The sequence below is a fragment of the Odocoileus virginianus genome, chromosome 20 (assembly GCF_023699985.2).
Source record: "Odocoileus virginianus isolate 20LAN1187 ecotype Illinois chromosome 20, Ovbor_1.2, whole genome shotgun sequence".
Lineage (NCBI taxonomy): Eukaryota > Metazoa > Chordata > Mammalia > Artiodactyla > Cervidae > Odocoileus > Odocoileus virginianus.
The window spans coordinates 45197391-45219039 of NC_069693.1; the positions used below are offsets into that span (position 1 = coordinate 45197391).

The 21649-nt window shown below is 56.5% G+C and overlaps 2 protein-coding genes across 9 annotated transcripts in view; one reads left to right on the forward strand and one right to left on the reverse strand.

Annotated features, from left to right (window-relative positions):
• GAS8 (growth arrest specific 8) overlaps nucleotides 1-21649 on the reverse strand; it is a 47808-nt gene that overhangs the window by 15220 nt on the left and 10939 nt on the right. For 3 of the 6 annotated variants that reach the window (XM_070451369.1, XM_020885270.2, XM_020885272.2), the window contains exons 5-11: nucleotides 20604-20658; nucleotides 19853-20058; nucleotides 19330-19497; nucleotides 18922-19008; nucleotides 16568-16777; nucleotides 15748-15813; nucleotides 12279-13683 (exon numbers count right to left, since the gene is read on the reverse strand). In XM_070451369.1, coding sequence (XP_070307470.1) covers nucleotides 13534-13683; nucleotides 15748-15813; nucleotides 16568-16777; nucleotides 18922-19008; nucleotides 19330-19497; nucleotides 19853-20058; nucleotides 20604-20658 — 942 coding nt within the window. In that variant the 3' untranslated portion in view covers nucleotides 12279-13533. Of the gene's footprint in view, nucleotides 1-12278; nucleotides 13684-15747; nucleotides 15814-16567; nucleotides 16778-17741; nucleotides 17936-18921; nucleotides 19009-19329; nucleotides 19498-19852; nucleotides 20059-20603; nucleotides 20659-21649 lie in introns of those variants that run through there. The other 3 variants (XM_070451368.1, XR_011482252.1, XM_070451370.1) reach the window with 3 other exon arrangements.
• LOC110132112 (5-hydroxyisourate hydrolase-like) lies at nucleotides 10475-13323 on the forward strand. 3 transcript variants are annotated; one of them, XM_020885273.2, is made up of 5 exons: nucleotides 10475-10578; nucleotides 10696-10824; nucleotides 11151-11290; nucleotides 12564-12699; nucleotides 13050-13323. In XM_020885273.2, the coding sequence occupies exons 2-5, from the start codon at nucleotides 10729-10731 to the stop codon at nucleotides 13137-13139; spliced, it is 462 nt and encodes a 153-aa protein (XP_020740932.2). In that variant the 5' UTR covers nucleotides 10475-10578; nucleotides 10696-10728; the 3' UTR covers nucleotides 13140-13323. The 3 variants fall into 3 exon arrangements, with proteins under 3 accessions (XP_020740932.2, XP_020740934.2, XP_020740933.2); XM_020885275.2 differs by having other exon boundaries at nucleotides 10696-10788; XM_020885274.2 differs by having other exon boundaries at nucleotides 10496-10564.

Sequence of the window (21649 nt, forward strand, 5' to 3'; positions counted from 1 at the left end):
CGGAGACCCTGAATACCTCAGCCTGGGAGCTCTTATTCCTGTCATGCTCAAGACCCCAACTGTCCTGAATGTTGGACACCTAAAGCCCCCTAAATGAGAAACCCCCAATTTCCTCAGCCTCAAAGATCCCAAGTTCTCTCACCCTGTGCATTCTACATCAGCCAAAAGACCCCCCCCCAACCCCTCCTTCTAAGGAACCCCAGTTCCTTCAGCTGGTGTGACCCAGATCTCAAGCCAAGCGACTTGTCCCTTAGATGTAGAACCCATGTTATGCCCAGATTTTTCTGAGTCCCCAGGCGGAGATCCTCAAAACCTTTCTTGGAGAAATAATTCCCTCTCCTGCACTGAAACAGAGCCCTGATTTCAGCCTGACCCCAGTCCAGCAGTTAGGGGCTTCCAGGTCTCCTCAGGAATCCCTCTGTCACCCACAGACACGTCCCTCCCAGTGCCTTTCCTCAGAGGGGCTGAATTGTAGGGGATCCAAAGAAACCAAATCTAGTTCACATTAGGCTGGTCTGTCATAGCTGGTCAGGATCCGTCCATCCCACCAATACCCTCACCTGACTTTCCCCTCACCTTCCTGCCCTGGACACTCCACCCAAGGAAGACAGACCAGGCTCTGGACAGTGGTCTGGGCTTTCTCAGCATCTTCTTCCACAGGTAACCTTGGCCTTGAGGCAGTCCCATGGCCATGAGGCCGAACAGGTCCCCAGAGGAGAGCACTGAGGGAGATGCTGGGAGAACAGAGTGGAAGCCCACGGTGAGAGGCAGAGTGGCAAAGCCAGCTCTATAAGAAGGACATGGAGGCGGTCTCTGAAAGGCCACAGACTGCTTGCCTCAGCCACTGAGTAAACTCTGTGAACATACACAGGATGGGAGTGCCTGGTCCTGCCTGAGACAGTGGGATGGAGTGGGGTGGAATCTAAAATCTGACTTATAGCTGGGTCTTCTTCTCCACCTTTTGTGCAGGGAGTAGCCTGAAGCTACTGGATGGTCTCTGTGAGACAGGGATGAAGACTTTTCTTCCCGACTGTGTCCTGCTTAACTGAACAAACACTGAGCATTTTCCTAACTCTCCCTGGACACAGAGCAGTTGACGGATGCTAGTGTCCTGTTTTGTCCCACTCCACCCCACCATCTCAGACAGGACCAGGCATTCCCATCCTGTGTATGTTCACAGAGTTTACTCAGTGGCTCAGGCAAGCAGTCTGTGGCCCTTCAGAGACCGCCTCCATGTCCTTCCTATAGAGCTGGCTCGGGCCTGGTGCACTGGGAAGACCCAGAGGGACTGGGTAGAGAGGGAGGTGGGGGGGGGGGGGGGGATCGGGATGGGGAATACATGTAAATCCATGGCTGATTCATGTCAATGTATGACAAAACCCACTACAATATTGTAAAGTAATTAGCCTCCAACTAATAAAAATAAATGAAAAAAAAAGTCTGACTTATATTAGTAAGTCACTGATGAACTGAATTATTTTTCTTAGGTCAAAGATGCTTTCAAAGACATTTCCATATATTTTCCAAGGAAGAATGGGCAGAGATGGGATAAGAGGGGGAAAGTTTGATATAGGAATGTGAAAAGGAACTACGAAGTGCTGATTGCTATAGGTAACAGGAAGTGCTGGGTGCCTGTGAGCCTGGGAAACATGAAACAGGTCTTCACCCTCAGTGTTCACTTGGCCCGCTCTTAGGTGGCTTCATCTGCTCACAGTTCCCTTTAGTGTGGAGACTAAGGAGGAAATTTTTATTTCTTGCTGGGTATGCAGCTTTCTACTCCTGGGTGCCTGCCAGTGAGGGGCTCCCAAGACACCTCATGCTGGGGTTAGAGATGGGTGAGCTGGATGCCAGGGAACCCAAGACCCTGCAGCAGGTCAGTGCACTATGGACAAGGGCTGGCCTCACTGAATGGTTAGGCCCTGTACATTCAAGACACCCTCTCTGGACTCCAGGTGGAGGTTCTACTGCCTCCAGTGCCCACCTGGGTCTCAGCAGGTAGAAGAAAGACTGGGTTGTCTCTCCCACCTCCTGTACAGAGAATGACAAAGGCCAGTTCCCAAAAGTCAGTTCAGGGTGAGCAGAGCAAGTGCTTAGGTCTCACAGGGTCTTGTGAAGAGGGATTTACTCCTGATAGATCTTTCTTGGCTGATTCTCTTTCTGTGTTGTCTTCATATCAAATCTCACAAGGACAAGGCAGTCCAGGTGTTCACAGCATCACTGGCCCAGGTGCCAAGAAGAGCTCCTTATGGTGTGTTTATTACCAGCAGGGAGATAGGGTGGCTGGTGTGATGCTCCCCTGGACAAGAGAAAAGACCCCCTAGGTTGTGTCTCTTCTACCTCCTGAGATCCAAGTGAGCACTGGGGGCAGCAGCACCTGGGTCTGGAGAAGGTGTCCTGAATGGACAGAGCCTAACTGTCTAGTGTGGCTTCAAGGGGTACTGGCAAGAGGGTACTAACCCCTTATCTAAAAATTTCAGACAACCACTGAGTTCTTCTTGGTTTATGGCTTCAGGTCTTTTTGATATGGTCCATTTTTGGAGTCCTTATTGAAGTTGTTACATATTGCTTCCATTTTATGTTTTGATTTTTTGACTACAAGGCACGTGGGATTATTACCAAGTCCAAGCTCACTTTGCTTGCCGCACAACAGGTCAATAAATCAGAGGTGAGGTGCTGAGGCATGGAATATGACTTTACTTAGAAAGCCGGCAGACCAAGAAGATAGCAGACTAATATCTTAAAGAAACCACCTTGTTGGGGTCTGGATGCCAGTGTCTTTTATAGAACACAGAGCTGGGGAGGTAAGGAAGTAAAGTAAAAAAGGCCATTAATCTGGCAAATATCTCCTGGAAATGGCCAACCTCGGGAGGAGATGTGTTACTTTCTCCCTTCCTGTACCCATCCACAGGTGGACATGTCCCGAACAAAGGCAGAGGGGCAGAGTTTCCTGAGGTAGGCCATTACGTATGGACAGTATCCTTGTAGTAAACAAACCAACAGGAAGCAAAGCTTAAAGTAAAAGATTTAATTAAAAAAAAATTTTTTTAAACATAGAGTCAGATTTTGTTCTTCCCTGTAACAGTTCCCCACTGTCAGTGTCCATTCCACAATCTTATGGAAAAAGGGGTGATGATTGTTTTAATTACTCCATCAGTTACATCTTTGGGGGGGTGTCCACCATTGGTGCCAGTGTTCCAAATATTGAGATTTGTCTTCTGTTGTTCTTTGGAAAGTGTCTACTTCATATGTGTAGACATAAAAATATTTATAACCTAGATGTTGAGAGTTAGGTTTTATTCAGTGAGACTCTTTTAGGACTTCAAAACTGGAGGCAGCATCTAAAGGTAAGGAATTTAGCACTTTTCTATGTATGGGAAGATGCAAGAGTCATCTCATTGAAATTATTCCTTTGATACACACTTTACCATCTGGGGCCAGTATCCTGTCTTCTTCCTGAGTTTCTTCAGGGCTCACAGTGGAGACTGGCTGCAGTCTGATAGCTGCTAGAGAGCAAGTATTCTTCTCCTTCCCGAGTTTCCTCAGGGCTCACAGCGGGGAGTGGCTGCAGTCTGATAGCTGCTAGAAAGTAGGAGGGGGAACCTGGGTTCCCATTTTGATCATCTCAGCAGAGACAGCAAGCATGTCCTGTGACTCCAGACAGTCTTCCAACATTCAGGGTTCAGCATTCAGCCTGAAGGATCCAGAGCTACCAGCTCAGCCACCATGCTCTGCACTTAGTTGCTATGTAGCCCTGAAACCTACACCGCAGGAGGCCTTCTAAATGTGGCACCCTGTCAAGCAAACTCTTGGTCACACCCTCCAAGCCTGACCCAGGCCCAGCTTTGCTGAGAGGGTCTCACTGGGGACCCAGGTTCCCCCTCCTGCTCTCCCACATTCCATACCTGAGTGGGGAGAAGGCAGGGGCTGGGGGCACAGTGTGAGTAGGGCAGAAGTTCTTCCATAACCCTTTCTGGTCCATCCCTGGGAACATGGTCTCATGTCACATCCTGTGGCAGGGGACCTGTGTCCCCAGCTCAAACACTCTCTCTAGGGGATGTGAGCTATGAGCACTAATACAGGAAACCCCAAGTGACCTGCTTAGGCTGGAAGACTAGTTCCTGGGATGTGAGATGAAGTCAGAAGTAGCTTCTCCCTGGGACTGGCCTTCTCCAGACCTAGCTTGGGGGCAGCAAGAGTGGGCTAAGGGGCCCCCAGCTGGGGCAGCCACACAGTGCCTCTTGATAGCCCCATGGAGACTGTGTGGCCAGAGTGACCACGAGCCTGCATTCACCCAACAGATGGCCTCTGAAAGGTCCGTGACAGACCAGAGTGACCACGAGCCTGCATTCACCCATTAGACGGCCTCTGAGAGATCTGTGACAGACCACAGTGACCATGACTATGCATTCACCCAGCAGCCTCTGAGAGGTCTTGACAGGCCAGAGTAGTCACAAGTCCACATTCACCCAGCAGATGGCCTCTGAGAGATCTGTGACAGACCACAGTGACCATAAGTATCCATTCACCCATCAGACAGCCTCTGAGAGGTCTGTGAGAGGACCAGAGTGACCACGAGCCTGCACTCACCCAGTGGATGGCCTCTGAGAGGTCTGTGACAGACCAGAGTGACCACGAGCCTGCACTCACCCAGTGGATGGCCTCTGAGAGGTCTGGCGAGCCCACATGCACCCAACAGATGGCCTCTGAGAGTCTGAGAGGTCTATGACAGGCCAGAGTGACCACAAGCTTGCATTCACCCAGCAGATGGCCTCTGAGAGGTCTTGGACAGGCCAGAGCAATGAGTATTCATTTGACAACCTCTGAGAAGTCTGTGACAGACCAGAATGACCAAGGGCCTGCCTTCACCCAGTGGACGGCCTCTAAGAGGTCTGGTGAACCTACATTCACCCAGCAGATGGACTCTGAGAGGTCTGTGACAGACCAGAGTGGCCGCAAGCATGCATTCACCCAGCAGATGGCCTCTGAGAGGTCTGTGACACAAAGCCCACCGTTAGACAATGGAGGGTCTTAGTGACACATGGCAACACCAACAGCGAAAATATGAAGACTCTGGGAAACTAAAGTATGAATATCAAAGAAAATCTTCCAGCACTGAAGGTTCCTCTTGAGATGAGCGGGGGCAGCTCCAGGACTGCAAAGCCTTTTGTGGTTTCAAGCAGTAGAGACCCTGGTCCAGAGTGCTGGGACTGGGGCAGAGCAGGGGAGGCAGCGTCTCACAGCAAGGGGGCCCTTCTGGGATTGTGGGGCTGCCACTATCCACTAGCTGGGGTCACCCACAGACCAGGGTCGTCCACCAGCAGCCCCACCCCTGCTGTGTCCCCGCTGCTCACAGGCCCTCCTCCCCACGGCTGCCCCCATCCCTGCTCAGCTGCTGGTTCTCATTTCATGCTCCCAACTCCTGCCCTGAAAACAGGAATCTGACTGGCCATTCCTGGGCCAATCTGTCCCTCCAGGGGCACCATCCTGTTCTAAAACTCAGGCCTCCCCCTCCAGCTACAGTGTCTTGGGAAGCTTCTGTTGGTGCCATGTCCACAAACCCAGAGTCTCTGACTGACACCTAGGACTGAAAAGTACCACATGTTTCACAGGAAAGGAAGCTGGGAGAGGGTGTTCTCCTTCCCCTCCGACCTGCAACCAGCAGCCACTAATGCTGCCTCTTCTGCCCCTCTGCTGCTAAGCGGGCAGACAAGCTGTGTTCTGATCATGCACGTGTGGCCTTGTGCTGCTCAGTAGGCAGACGAACTGTGTTCTGATCACACACATGAGGCCAAGGCCATCTCAGGCCCCATCAGTGGACCAGCTGCCTCCTCTGCCCCCACGCTGCTCAGCAGACAGATGAGCTATGTTCTGATCACCCACGTGAGGCTAAGGCCATCTCAGGCCATCAGTGGACCAAACAGAAGAGGCTCAGTTCTAACAACCAGAACACATGCCCCTAACCCATCGGGCCAGCCCCTACCAACCACTTCTCCTGCTCTGGTTCGTGTGCTCAGCCCAGCTCCAGCCCCGTGGCCAGTGTCCAGACAAGACTCCCCTAACAAGGGTGGGAGAAGGGAGCAGTGCATGATGGAAAGGTGGGAGGATGGAGCATCACCCTCCCCTTCTCCCCTTCATGCTCCCAACTCCTGCCCCTCAAAACAGGAATCTGATTGACCATTCCAGGGCCAACCTCCCCTTCAGCACTTAAGAGTTTCCCAGTCCCTGAAGTTAATCATGTCAAGGGGAACCTGTTCCCCAATAGTGACAGTCACATTGAAGGATGCCCTAAAGATTTTTGGAAGAGTAAACAAACCATGTGGAAACTATTAAAATACTGTGGTGAAGTATTTGAACTGGAACTTGTATCACTTGATACCATTTTATCATCTCCATCATGAGTAGACTAAAAAGGGATATATTTGATTTTAGATTTTATGTTGGTTTGCTTTGTCACACTGGCTGAGACTATCAACTCCCCTCCCCTTTGTCCCCGCAGGAACCTCTGTGATGTGAGTCTCAGCATTGGACATCGGTGGCAAATTACTGCCAACAGCACAGACAACTCGGCCATCGCTGACACCCTCAGCCAAGACCCCTCGGTGCCATGTCACATCAGCTAGCATATAGAGACCACCAGCATGCCCACTGCTGGATGGGCCCACGAGTCAGGGGTCAGCAGGGGGCCACCCAGTGAAGCCACCAAATCGACACTTGTCCCAACTGGTGAGGGACAGACACACCAGCCAATGAGAACAGGCAACAGCAATGAAGACATAAACGAAAGACATGACACCGTAAAAACCCCTAGAAGACAACACAGGCAAAACATTCTCTGACATAAATCATACCAATGGTTTCTTTGGTCAGTCTCTCAAGGCAACAAAAATGAAAACAAAAATAAACAAAGGGGGCCTAATCAAATTTACAAGCTTTGGCACAGCAGAGGAAACCATAAATAAGATGAAAAAGACAACCTACAGAATGGGACAAAATAGTTCCAAACAATGTGACTAACAAGGACTTAATTTCCAAAACATAAAAACAGCTCAGACAATTCAACAACAACAACAAAAAAACCCCGAACAACCCAATAGAAAAAGGGCAGAAGAACTAAACAGACATGTCTCCAAACAAGAAATACACAGGCACCGACAGCATCGACCCTCTGGCTTTTGGCCCGACTGCAAAGTCCAGCTGAAGCCAGTGCACATTTCATGACCTGTGCTCTAGGGTGGCCCTTGTGCCACTGGTAAGCAGCAGTGTCATGATGCGGGCCAGCGGGACTCAGCCTGGTGGACTGCTAGAATCAGCGGGGACACACTGACCCATCAATGCTCCCAGTCCTGGGTGAGGCAGCTACCTGAATGGGCAGACCAGTGCAGAGAGCAGAGTCCATGGCACGGACAAGGTCCAGCCATCCCCAGGCAGGGAAGGGGCTTCCCTGGCTTAAGAATAAAGAGGCTTCAGGCACAGGTGGTGGGAACAGACTCAGAGCCACTTTTTAAGACATGCAGAGCAGGACACACAGGTGAGTGAAGGCCAGAGGGAGTTTACCATAAAAAAAGAGTGTCTGGGGGAACAGACAGGCTTGGGTGGAGCTGAGCCCTATGGGGGCTGGGAGGTTGGGCTTAGAAACCCCGTATGCCTCTCCCTGCCTCCTAATCTACTTACCCCTACTCTGCAGCCTGACGCCGCCTGTCCTGTGCATCTGTACACTCAGACTGTCCATTCAGTCAAAGGATATTTGTTCAGCACCTGCCTCTGGCCAGGTCGTGTTCCAGGCACAGGAACAGCTGTCAGGAGACAGACAATAACCCCAGTCCTTGGGGAGCAGGAATTCTACCAGGGGCCAAACGCACCCTTCCTGCAGCCACCGGCCCTGGCCTCATCCTCCTCAGCCCATCAGCAGGCCCTCCTGAAAACTCCAGCCTGCAACTGCGGTTCTATGTGAGCATCTCCCCTCCTCCAAGAACGCGACTCTCTGGACTCAATGCCTCATCAGCCTCTGGCACCCCATGCCCTGTGTCCTTCTCAGCACATACCATCTGAAATTGCCTCCCCGACACCTACATCACCTCAGTGTACCTGGCAATGTTATGTCCTTGGTGAAGGAAGGTCCCAGCTGCCTTCACACCCTTTCTGTTGAGTTCTCACCACAAATCCCCATCACAGCAGCCTGGAAGGACTCTCTAGACAGGTGTGAAGCAAGGGCTCAGAGGAGCCTGAGAGGCTGCACCCACCTGGGCCACTCCAGTGGTCAGGGTAGGACAGGGACCTCCCAGCACCAGCTCGGACCCAGACAGCAGGCAGATCAGCTTCCTTCTCCCTGGGACCACAATGGGGAGAGTTTCTTGTCACTGCTCAGGGTCGTGGCTGCCGAGGAAGGACTGTCAGTTCCATGGTACTGAGCACCCTGTGTGCTGTTACACGTTTTACCTGCATGATCTCAACTTCCTCAGGCAGAATGCTTTGGGCTACACGCTTGGAACAATCAAAAGGAGTGGTTTAAGGTCACTCAAGAAAACACAATCCAGACACAAAAGGCCCTACGCACCTGCCAGGAGGCCCAGGGGGAGTTGCTTGTCTCCTCCTCGTGGTCTCATGTCTTCCTTAGCACAAGTCGTGCCTCCTGGTGCTGGGAGGCTGCTGCACCTCCAGCATCACATCACACAGTCAGAAGGGAGTGTGAGGAGGCTGGCAGTCCCACCAGCAGAGCTGCACTTTGCTCCCAGGAGCCTTAAGGTGCTGTGTGGCAGCTACCACTTAGGGGTCACATGGTGAACATGGCATGGCTGGCCCCAGCACTATTTGGCTGGACCCCTTGCCTGCTCTTAGTCAGCCTGCTTCCCTCTCGGGTTCCAGGTGAAGCCTGCAGGCTGGGCAGGGGCCCTGGTGAGGGCACAGAGCAGCTGTGGCGATGCCCTGCCCTGCGCGGCGCTCTCCCAGGACTAGGTTCTCTCTTGCACAGAGAAGATGTCAGGGCTCTAGACAGAGGGGGTGACAGGGCAGCCACCAAAAAAGGTTTGATTGTTGTTTTGTTAGCTTGCTTCTGACATTTGAGACTGTAGTGTACAAGGAAAGGTTATAGAGTGAAAATGACCAGCCCGTCGACACTGCTCATCCCAGACGTGGTCCTGGCATCACTCTCCTGTGTCCCACACCAGTGTTTCAGCACACAGCCCCTTTGCACGTCAGCTCTGTCCTCTGCAACACAGACTCTGAGAGCCACACCCTGAGCCTGTGACGGTGAAGAGGTGAGCGAACCCTTGTAATGGGGTGAAAGCTGCTGCAGATTCAAACATGAAACTAGAGCTGCCTATACCCCGGTCACTAGCCAGTACTCACCGCTCACCTCACACACCAACACTCTGCACTGGGCTCACTCTCTGGGCTGGGCTGGCTGGACTGGGCTCACTCTCTGGACTGGGCTGGACTGAGCTCACTCTCTGGACTGGGCTATACTGGGCTCACTCTCTGGACTGGGCTCACTCTCTGGACTGGGCTCACTCTCTGGACTGGGCTCACTCTCTGGACTGGGCTGCAACAGCTGCCGGTGTGCAGAGGAGTTCATTGATTTAATTATCCCATGTGGGGGAAGTAAGTTTGTTTCTGGTCTCATCCCCATAGCAGTTTGCCTAAACAGGTGTGTGTGTCTCTGTGGGGTCACCTCCTAAAAACATAAGCCCTGCCAAACCTCATCATATTTACATCTCAAACACACATTCCCTGGTTACCTCCAAAGCAGTTGTAACCAACGCACAAACTTTGCCAGAGGTCTCCTTCCCCACCTCAGAGGGGCCTGATCCTTAAGGCTCAAACTGAGGACACTCACTATCCGATCATTAGAACATGCAGTTTAGCGAGAAAAAAACGACCCCACACCCAGAGCAACACAACACGTCAGGCAACCTCAGGCAGACTGTAAATACAGAATGCCCTTACTTTTATCTGTTACATAAAATCTGTTACATGCGCACCTCACGTGATATTGTAATACAACGATGGGATTCACGCCTGTGTGCTCAGACTTGTCTCTTCCTTCATTTCTGCACAGCCCTAACCCTACGCTGTCAGTGTGCCGGGTCCCTGCACCTTGGGGGTTGAGGGGCAGAGCAGGTAGGAACGGGTAAAATGCAACCACAAGGGTGTCACCCCGCACTGTCACTCTCAACCCGGGTCGGTCCTGCCTGAGGCACCTCCACGCGGCCTGTCGGGGCTTCCAGCAGATCCTGACCGCCCAAGGAAGGAAAAGAAACTGCACCAGTGCAGGGGCCCTGGGGGTGATCGGGCTCATCCTGCACGGCTCCCAGTGGCGGGCGTGGACCCCAGCTGGAACGCGGCACCGATTGGCCTTTTCCCCACTGCCCCCTCCAGGCGCTGCTCTCCTCCCCATCCGGTACCGCCCAGCACTCCACCCCCTTGTCCCTGAGCCCCGCCCCGCGTACCCCACCCCTACTCCCAACCCTACGTGGCAGGGCCACTCCACTTCCGCCCTGAGGAGCCTCCGTAGGTCTGCGCGCTGGTTCGCTCTGTTGCCCCCTGCAACCACCACCAAGAAGCCCCCGTAGGACCCCCTGGGTGGGCACCTTCCACTCCTCCCCGGGATTGGCTGGACACGTGGGAGGTGCCAGGGCAGCACTTCCCGGGGAGGTTCTGGAGGTGGCGGTGTGGTGTGACCTCTGGCCTCCTCGCCAGTCCCCAGGTCGGCCAGTCCCCAGGTCGGCCGGCATGAGCTCTGGGGCCACCCAGCGGCTGCAGACTCTCCAGCGACACGTGGGCTCCCGGGAGGTAGGGGGACAAATCTCTCCTCCACCTGGGGCTAAGGTGAGGTGGCCCGTGCATCAGGGGACAGAGCTGGGTTCAGAGAGAAGCCCCTGAGGCCACCCAGGCCCTGACGAGGTTGAAGGTGGGCAGGGTGCTCTGGGTGTGGAGACCCCTTCGGTGCCGGGAGGAGGGGGAGGGATCAGCACTGCGGTATGGCAGTGTGTTACCCAATTCCACTCCCACCCCCAGCCCATCCACCCAACCCCAGCCAGGGCAGTTTGGGACTTTGATCCGCAGGCTGTTTACTCCAAGGCACTGCCTCCTACCAAGGGGTGTGGACACAAGGTCTGCCCCACAAGCACATCCCTGCCCCTCTCATGGCCCAGGACAGAGGCATGGAGCCAGGCAGCAGCCCGCTGACCACACACGTGCTAGACACTGCCTCAGGGCTCCCGGCCCAAGGCCTCTACCTCCGTCTGTCCAGGCTCGAGGACCATGGCCAGCAGTGGACAGAGCTAAAAAACAGGTAGGAGGGTGGTCTGGGGCAGGGCTCAAATCCAGAACACCCCTCACCCACCCACCCTCGCAAGGGTCCCTGCACCAGGGCAAGGGGTGTGGGCATGGCCGGCAAGTCGCAGGGCCTCCCGCAGACGGTCTCCCTGCAGACTCTCAGAGCCTCTGTTTCAACAGGCTGAGTAGTCCTGGTCATGCTACAACCGTGCTGGCAGAGCTCACACCCCGAGTGCCCGCTGCGCTGGGACAGGGCTGTCTGTGCTTGTCCACTGGCCAGTTGAGGCCTGAGGAGGAATCAGAAAGGCCTGGTCATCACCGTGACTGGCGGGTGACCTGTGCTGGGCAGCTTTTGAGCACTGGACGTTTGTTAGGTTCACACAGTACCCTGTGTGCCGACCCCACAGGAACCCCATCCACACATGAGGAGGTGGAGGGTGAGGCAGGAGGCCCCTGCCCCTGGTGGACCTCAAAGGCTTGGGGCCTGAGGCTATGGAGCCCTTCATTAAAGGGGGGTGCAGGTCACATCTGAGCGTGGAGGAACACATGGGGCCACACAGAGCCACTCCCAACCCCTAAACTGTGCTGGTAAATGCTGCTGATGCTGATCACAGCACGGACACTTGAGAGCATGGCCTCTCAATGAGCAGAGGCCCTCAGAGCCTCCAGCGCTGCAGCTGGAAACATGCGGATGGCATGCGGATGCCAGCCTGGACACAGTTACTCACCCAGAAAGTGCAATGTAGTAAACAGCAAGTACTTGGTTTTTAATACTTCCCAGGTGGCGATAGCAGTAAAGAACCCGCCTGCCAATGCAGGAGACTTAAGAGACGTGGGTTCGATCCCTGGGTTGGGAAGATCCCCTGGTGGAGGGCATGGCTACCCACTCCAGTACTCTTGCCTGTGAAATCCCATAGACAAAGGAGCCTGGTAGACTACAGTTCAGGGGTCACAGAGAGTTGGTTACGACTGAAGTGACTTAGCACATGTTATGAAACAGTACGGCTAGTACAATCTATTTTTTTTTTTAATTTGTAAATAAGCACACTTATGCATAGAGAAAATGTGAAGTCTTTGTGCCAGATATGAAGTGGGGGGAAGGGAAGGTTCTTTCCCTTCTCTTCTCTGGGGTTCCCTAAGGACAGTGAGGGGACATAGCCCTGGTCCTGGACACTGCCCTGCTGCAGAGCCACCCAGGCCCTACTCACCCAGGTCTGAGTCTGGCCACTGGGCACATGGGCCCGGGAGACCAGGCGGGGACCCCTCTGCAGCAACGCCCCTCTCCCCAGTTGCACAGATCATGACGGCCGCTGCCCTGGGCTCCTCCCTCCAGGCCAGATGAAGGCGGGCACCTACAAGCTGTCCTTTGACACCAAGGGCTACTGGCAGAAGAGGGGCCAAGAGAGCTTCTACCCATACGTGGAGGTGAGGGCCAGATGGGTGGAGGCCCGAGATGCACTGTGACCCGCAGGCTGGTTCTGCCCCCGCATCCCAACGAGCACCTGCTCTGAGCTCCCGGCCGTGACCACACCACGCCCGCGCCGCGCCGCCCCACGGTCAGGCTGACTCAGCCTAGGAGGACAGAGGTTCACCCGAGCCCTTCCAGCTCTCTGTCCCCTTGCCTGACCTGTTCAGGGTGGTCCTAACCCTTGGGAACCTTCAGGCCCATGGGCCCCTCAGACTGAGTGCTTCCTCTGGGCAGACCCCAGCCCCACCCACAGCCCTGTCTCCACTGGGCCAGGCTGTGTCCACTCCAGTGCCCCCTCTGCCCGCAGGTCGTTTTCACCATCACAAACGAGACCCACAAGTTCCACGTGCCACTGCTGCTGAGCCCGTGGTCTTACACCACATACCGAGGGAGCTAGCAGCTGACCGGCAGCCAGCCTGTGGGCGTGGACACGGCGCCACGGCAGACCGGGCCACCCCCGAGCAGTGGGGCGGGCAAGCTCCTGATGGGCACCAGGGTCACACTCTCCCTGGGACGTTCTGGCCCCATGTCGCAGGGCCAGGTGTCACACAGGCTTCAATAAAGTTGCTGCTGACATCTGCTGGCTTCGGTCATGAGGCAAGCTTGGTGGGAGCTGCCCCTGGGGGGATGAGGGGCAGGTGTGCGCACTGGGGGAGCACTGGGGGCACCTCTCCACACAGCCACACATGAGGACACGCAGCATACATGGAAACTTTCATTCTCTGACGACGCACATCTACAGAACAAATACCTACTGTCCTTGCTGTGGGGGGACCTCACTCGGGCTGGGGCTACGTTGGGGTGCCCACAAGTCCTGCGGGGCCCTGTCCCAGCGTCTGCCCGATCACAGCGGTCTCCAGGGGCTTGAAACCCACGTTGTCCAGGGGTACTCCGAAGGCCAGGAGCTTCGCCTCATACGTGCGCAGCAAGTCATTGTGGGCCTGGAGGGACACAGCAGTGTTGTTGGGGGTGGGTAGCCAGGGTGACCCTTGCTCAGGCCACCCAGCCCCGTTTTCCAGGTGCTGACTGTGCCAGGCCCAGGCCCATGAACATTTATTTAAGTTTAAAGATTTAGATTTAACTAGCTCTACTCGGGGCTTCCTGAGTCGGCAACAGCCACTTATTAAACAGAAGGGCGGTCCAAGGAGCTGCACAAGATGGGAGGCTCAGTGGGCGTGGAGGGGCAGGGTGCGGCCACCTTCCTGCAATGGTGCCTTCCCTGAGGGAGGCGGGGGTCTTTAGCAGGTCACCTCCCTAGTGCTGACGAGAAAGCCCCAGGCTGATAGGTCGGAATCTCCACTCCTGGGGAGGCCGAGGTGGCAGTCAGTTCAGGCAGAAGCCCTGGTCGGACTCCCACAAGTGACTCCACTGGGGCATCCTGTTGCTTTCTAACAGCCCCCCTTTGATCAGGCTGTCAGCCTGAGAGACATGGCCTCTCAGCCTGTGCTGACCGTGTCTGTCATTCCCCTCTTCTTCTTAATGTCCCAGTCTTAAGGAGAGCATTTGCTCAGCAGTTAGTGGCGCAAACAGGCATGTAAAGCTTTTCAGACCACATGACTCTCCAGGGGATGATTAAAGCAAGCAGGACAAGCCCCAGTGACTGGTGTCCTTAAGACCAAACCCACCCAAGAGAAGCCCTGTGGAAGGAGCCACTCTTTTAAGCCAAGAGGATTGAAGTCACTGAGTCTCCACCCCCTGGAAGTGCGGTTCCAGGTGAGCAGGTGGTGATGGCCATGCAAAGACACCTCCCAGCTCAGCTGGAAGATAACCAGGGGCTTCCCTACTGTCCAGAACAAGTATGGCCCAAGTCTAAGAACTTCATCAGGCGCTACCCAACTACTTCATGTGTGGGACCTCCGGTAACATCCCTGGTTCACGGCTGGGGAAGCTGAAGAGGGGGTGCACTCAAGAGTTCCTGGTTCCCGCAGGCATTTCTCACTCAGGCTCACCGTCCCTGCCTTCCTGGGGACCACACTCCCCACTGTGTCTGTCAGTATCTGTTCCCTTCCCCCTTCCCAGAAAAGCCAAGGTCTGGGCAATGATGCTGGCAGGACCAATGCAGGAAGGATCTCTGTCCCCTCTACTTTTTTTTCAAAGAGCACATTTCACAAGGTGGTGCTAAGGGTGTGAAGAGGGGAGCACGTTACATGCTGAGAGCCTAGCCTGACTCAGGACAAAAGCTCAAAGGGACACCTTGTCCTCAGCATCACCACGACAAGATGCTGGGAGCTGAGATGGAAGGGCGAGCAAGGACCGGGCTCCAGGAGATCTCAGAGGATGGGCCCCGGCCCTCCTCCTTCTCTGGGGTTCAGCCCTCCTGACAATCAGATGTGGGTTACGGAAGTTCTCCCGAGAGCTGCACACACCCAGTGCATGGCCCTAATTTTCTGCAAGCACACATCAGGGTTGCCAGAGGACCTGGGGAGGGCCCAATGGGCAGGGAAGGCCAGGGGATTTGGTCACCATGGAGCCCAGTGCCCACGATGGCAATGCCTTCACCTGGGGCTCCAAGACCCAGGGCTTGTGTCTGAGTCATACTTGTGGGGTGTCTTCTCTCTGTAGGCAGCACTGCATCTGTGTCCCCACAGGCCAGGCCCTGACAGAGCTGTGGGCTCGGCCGGGGAGCTGGATACGCTTGGTGCAGGACACAGACGGTACCAGGGTCAGGGCACTGTGCGGGAAGTCTCCAAGAGTGGTCAAGCAAGGCTGGAGCCCTAACTGCCCCTGCTTGGAGGACGTGGACGCTAACCTGGGGGAGCAAAGAGAACCCCCCGGCAACCGCCCCAGAGGCCAGGCTAGCACCACGGTGCCAGAGCAAGGGTCGCACAGGACACTAAGCAGGCTGTGTGCTGGGAGGCGCCAGCAGAGACTCTAGGCCACACACAGGCTCAGTGACCCCGGGCGGGCACAGATGGCCTCAGGCTGGGTCAGCACCCTGATCTGGGGGGTCAGCGTCAAGATCAGGGGGCTCCCGGGTGAGGGAGGGGTTGGGGGGCTCTCCGCACCTTGCAGACCCGGGCCAGCTCGTACTGCAGGTCCTTGATGGCGCTGTTCTTTGATTCCAGAACGTCCTGGGGAGAGGAAGGCATCAGGGAACCGTGGCCTGGCCCTGCCAGGGGGACATCCACACAGGGAGGGGCTGCCGTGGGAAGGCCTCAGAGTGAGACCCCGGTGTGTGTCCGCCCCCCAGACCCCGAGGGGACCTAACCTCGGGCCTAACAGGACCCCAGAGCCAGGCCATGCCACCCTGGCAACACCAGAGACCCCTGTCCACGTCATCCACTCTTTCTGTGACACATCCCAGGTCAGGAAGCAGCAGGTCGAGGCCCAGCTCTGGGCGGGGCCCCTGACAGGTGCAGTCAGGCCCTCTGGCCCGTGGGCACAGAGGCCCTGTCTGTCCTTTACCAGCGGTGCCCAGTGCCCAGGACAGCCCGCCCCAAGGGAACGCCACAGACAACTGCGGACGCTCGAGGGGACAGACGCTCAGCCTGTGCTCAGGCATGCCTCCCAGGGAAGCCTTCCCACCACCCGCCGCACAGGCCACCTCTCGCCTGCCGTGGTCTCTTCCAGCACAGCTCAGTGTCCAAGCTGATGGCGACTATGACCTCAGCTAAGAGACCAAGCTGGAGCGGGCAGTGGACGTGGGCTAGGAGGGCTGGAAGGCCAAGGAGGGGCTGGGGAGACCTTGAAGACACTGGAGCTGGGCGTCCATGGTGCACACGGGCCTGGGCGCTCTGGCCAGGAAACCACAACCACCCCTCCCCGAGGCTGACTGAGGGTCTGCCCTGGAGGGACGGAGCCCCAGGCACAGCCCTTGAGGCCTACCTCCAGCTTGCGGGACACGAGGGTCAGAGCCGCAGGGTCCAGGTTGGAGGCCGCTAGCACCTCATTCAACTGCACCTCCTTCTTCTCCACGGCGGCAACCAGCGCCTGCACCTTGCGTTCCAGGACGAGGTTCCTGAAGCCCGCCTTCTGCTGCACCTCCAGGATGGCCGTGGTGAACTTCCGGTATAGGTCATCCCGCTCCTGCTGCACCTGCAAGGCGGGGGCACCTCACTGGCAGGAAGCCCCTCCTGCTCTGTGCAGGGCCATGCCCCCGCCTTCCCCAGCACCTGGCCACAGGCAGGCAGGTCTGTGCCCGAGCCCCACTCTCCACAAAAAATTAAAGGAGTGCAGTGTCCACACCATGGGAGGCAGGAGAAAACACCTCTGGGAGGCTTGGCAGGAAGCCACAGGGCCCCCGGGACAAGCTGCAGAGAGACCCTCCCACCAAGAAGCCAGGGCCAGCCCTGCCCTGGGTCTGGGCAGCAGGCTCAGGACCACACCCCGCCCCAATCATCTCCACAGGAGATCAGGGCCTCAGACTCAGCAATGCTGGGGTGGAGGGCCTTGAGGGGGTCCACTCCGTCTGCCCCAGATCCTACAGCCAGCTGCCTGCCCACCAAGGACAATATGCTTACACGTCTTCTTTTAACTGTGCACATTTAGAAGTCAAGACGTAGCAGGGGTGTAACAGGAAAAAACAACCCTCCTAAACCCCACTTGCCAGAAGCCACCATCTGAGCACTGGCTGGGACTCCTTCCAGAATGTTCTCCACGCCCGTAAAAAACACACAGCACTGCTAGGAGCGACGAGCACTGTGCTGCAAACCTGTAGCACCCCATCCTTCTGACCACACTGTCACATCTCACATCTGCTTCCGTCCACTCCCAGGCCCTCTGCTCTTTAAAACCTGATGACCCCCATGGCTAATTCATTTCAATGTATGACAAAAACCACTGCAATGATGTAAAGTAATTAGCCTCCAACTAATAAAAATAAATGGAAAAAAAAAATTCCTTGTGAACAGAAAAAAAAAAAAACCTGATGACCCTGGTTTTCTAGGACACTGCCTCTCTCACGTACTGTGTACACGTGCAAACGGAGGACAAGGGGCAGAGAATGCAGACCTACATGGCCTGAGCCTGCCTGAGCCACCTCCTCCCGATTCATGCCCACCTTGACCAGCAGGAGCAGCGTCTCCCTGTTGCCTGCAGGACCCTCGGAGGCCCCTTGGGGGTGACTCCAGATCCAGCCGCTTGTGGGATGTTCCCGAGGAACTGGGTCCTTTCCACCATCACAGTCTGCGAGAGTGTTTCAGTGGAAAAGGTGCTAACAGCTGACACACGAGGTGCTCTGCCCTCAGCCAGACCCTGGGAACCAAGCAAGCAGGGCGGCTGTCTACAGAGAAGCACATTCAGTGAGACACACACACCCAGGCCCGTCAGTGAGGACCTGGGGTGGGGGACGGCCCCCTGGGAAACCATGGATGAGGCCACAACTCTGAACACTCCTTGGGCAGACCATACACATTCTCAACACCAGCCATCTGACCCAGCAATTCCCCTGCTAGGAATCACCATTCCGAAAAGGGTCACACACCGCACAAAGATGTACCTAACAGTGTGCCTGCAGCAGCAAGGACTGACAAGAGATTTTCACCAGGGGACACAGGCTGCTCTGGAGAGAAACGCGGGCTGAGAGGAGTAGGCAGGGCATGTCAGGTGCCCCCACTTCTGGGAAGCAAGGTCCTACACCAGCACACTCAAGAGTTTAGAAGAACTTGGGGTGCTCGCGCCATGTGTGAGGACCAGCGTGCAACCCCAAGGCCTTGCATTTTCACCCACAGGCTTCCTACGATGCACACATAAAGGGTTAGGACTCAGAGACACACAGAGGGATGAGAGATGGGCCAGGCCACTGCTGCTTCAGAGGCCAGCCCAAGGGGACAGCAGTGGGGAACTGCTGAGACATCAAGCTCGTCCATTGAGAGCCCCACTGACAGCCCTGCAGAACGGGGAGGGGCCAGAGCCAGGGACCCAGTCCCCTTGATGTGCCAGGAGCCCCCAGACATGCCAGGAGTCCCCCAGAAGCCCTGGGAGCCCCCAGACACACCGGGAGCCCCCCGGATACCCCAGGAGCCACCAGACATGCCGGGAGCCCCCCAGATGTCCCAGAGCCCCCAGACACCCCAGGAGGCCCTCAGACATCCTGGAGCCCACCTTGATGAGTTGCCAGCCCCCCAGATGTGCTGGGAGCCCCCCAGACACCCCAAGAGGTCCCCAGATGTCCCAGAGACTCTGATGCTCCAGGAGGCCCCCAGACGTCCCTGAGCCCCCCAGACACCCCAGGAGCTCACCTTGATGAATCGCTGCTCCAGCACCTCGTGCTCCCACCTCAGGCTCTTCAGCTCCTTCTCAGTGACTTTCAGACGGGCTTTTGTGCACTGGAGAGAAGGGTCAGAAAGCACCCCCAGTTCAGGCACCCACACGATGCTGCTCCCAAGGAATGACCAGGTGAGGTGATCGTCAGAGGGAACAGCTCCCAGGCACAATGGACCGAGCCCCACCATGGTGGCCAAGGGCCACCTGGCTCTCAGAACAGGTGCCAACCCCACGTGCCCCCAGGTCGCCAAGCAAGGGACGGAGGGGTTTAGCACCTCCCCTGGTGCCCCGAGGGCCGGCTCCGCTCTGGGACTTGGGAGACACCTGCCCAACCTTCCTGCCCCTTCACACCAGGGAGGGCTGGGAATGCAGCGGAAACCCACCACCAGGATCTGCTTGTCCCTCTCATAGCCCCCAAGCTTCTTCTGCATGTCACTCATCTCCTCTCGAGCCTTCTGTAGGGGGTCCGCCAAGCGCCGGTTCTGCATGGCCACCTCCGTCATCTCCTTCTCCAGGTGCTCCTCCTTCTTCCGCATGTCCTCCATCTGCTCCTGTGGGTGCCAGGGGGAGCAGGGGGTCGGTGGCAGGACCAGGGGCTGTGGCCTGCACAGAGGCTGCGAGCTCTCCTGCCCAGAAAGGATGGTCCTGGGGCATGTGTTCTGTATGTAAACACGGAGAATAGTTTCTGAATTCTCTAGTAATGCGGCCTGCATGCAAACTGAGAGCTTATGCTGTGCTCACTGCCAGTACTTGGGTGCAACAACACCCCTGGTGCACATGGGCGCATGACTTGCCCACCATGAGAGGGGACTCACGATCTGTGAGTTTCAATCAGGGGCTGCTGGAGGCCAGGTGTGTCTACAAGCAGAGGTGTGGGCCCGAGGTGGCAGGCAGCCCCGGCGGCACCTTGAGGGAGTTGATGAGAGCCAGGTTGTTGAGGGTGATGTCGTTGTAGTAGTTCTTGATGTCGGTGAAGGCCTCCTCGTGCCGCTGCATCAGCGTGGTTATCTGGCCATTCTTCCTCTCCTCCACCTCGTGGATCTCCGTCTTCCTGCGCAGGTCGAGCTCGTCCCGAAGCATCTTCATCTTCTTGTCGTACTTGGCCTCGATTTCTGAAAGGCAGCAGCACCCAGAGCAGCTGAGCAGAGCCTCTGGTGCCGTGGCGACAAGAACAGATGGCGGCTGTGCCCAAGGCGGGAGACCTCCCAGGGGCTGGAGGCTGCCGACAGCGGGACAGGGCGGGGCGCCTCTCCCGCTGTGTGGCACCAGCACATGCCCTCCTCTGCCTGTCGCCGGCACCGCTGATCAGTCCCTGCCTCAGGGATCCCGACAGCCAAGCGTCACCCGGTGCCAGCGGGCACAGACCACGGCCATCCAGCCAGACTGTGGCTGAGGTCAGCGCCTCTGCAGGACAGGAGGGATGGCATGTTGCCCCCTAAGCTGGGCGACCTGCTCCAGGAGTCACTGTGTGCCGGGGCGGGGCACGCAGCGGGGATGGGGCGTCCTCCCAGCCTCCCACCTCCCATGGACACCAGCCTTGGAAATGACCATGTCCTCTCACTCCGCCTGTCTGGGCTGTTCTAACTGGAGGGCAGTTCCTTCCTGACAGGAGGAGCTCTTGGGCCGCCTGACACAGCAGAGCGCGGGAAGCACTGACCTCGCACCTGCCTCTCAAAGTCGTTGCGCATCTTGGTGATCTCCTCAGTGTGTTTCTGCAGAGGCGGAAGCGAGCTGTCACTGGAGGCCAGAAGGGACGGGACAGACGCCAGCCGAGACGCCGGCCCCATGCCTGGGCCCCCTCCTCACCGGCACCGACAGCCTGTGCGGCTGCTGCTGCGGCTGGGCCCTCACCCCCGAGTTCAGGACCAGCCCAGAGGAATGAGGTTCTGGGAAATTCCACGTTTCAAAATGGACTGGGGAAGATGCTGATGACACTCGCGCCCTGGCCATGCCCACAGGCTGGGCAGCAGGGCCAGACCTACCCAGAGCTGCAGGCGCCCCATCTGGTACTGACCTGCTTTGGCTTAGAACACCAGGACAAATTACTCTGACAGCTATAAAGTTTGAATAAAAGGCTTAAATTTTACTTTATTTTCATGCAGAGAGGCGCTCTGAGCATGTAACTATTCCACACCGTGCCTTGGGTAAGCAGAGACCACACTCGGTGGAAGCCAGCCCATACTGTGCTTCTGTCAAAATGGTCAGGCCCCTTGAGGGACCACATCTTTAGCACCCGCTAGCTTCACGGAAAACTGCAATATTACTGAGTGTTCCTAGATTCAGTTGAGGCTGGGCTGCCTATCTTCCTGTTATCTCCCAGAGCACTCATGCCCACGGACCTGTGATGCGTGTTTGACAGTTTACTTTGTCTTCTGTCTCGGGGCGGCCTGTCCTCTCCTGACCATCAGCCACACATGGGCAGGCATTCTGTCAGCCCCACCCTCTGAACACCCACAATCAGAGCCAGGCCTGGTGTGCTACAGGCGCTTAGGAAGGAATTCCAACCTCCACCCAGAACCCCTCAGCCTCCCTTTGACAGGACCAAAGAATCTCCAAGTCCAGCGAGGTGCTTGTCAGCACAGCTCATAGGACAAAGGCCGCAGCAGCTGAAGGGCTGGCAGGCGGCTCACTGCAGGGGCCCAGGATCAGCAGCACGTGGACAGCAGCCCAGGCTGGATCTCCCTGTTGGGAAGTCAACCGGTC

Coding starts and splice junctions, on each gene's coding strand:
- LOC110132112 (XM_020885273.2), top strand. CDS start 10,729: ATGAGCTCTGGGGCCACCCAGCGGCTGCAGACTCTCCAGCGACACGTG. Junction 10,825..11,150: donor CTCCTCCACCTGGGGCTAAG/GTGAGGTGGCCC, acceptor CTCATGGCCCAG/GACAGAGGCATGGAGCCAGG. Junction 11,291..12,563: donor TGGACAGAGCTAAAAAACAG/GTAGGAGGGTGG, acceptor CCCTCTCCCCAG/TTGCACAGATCATGACGGCC.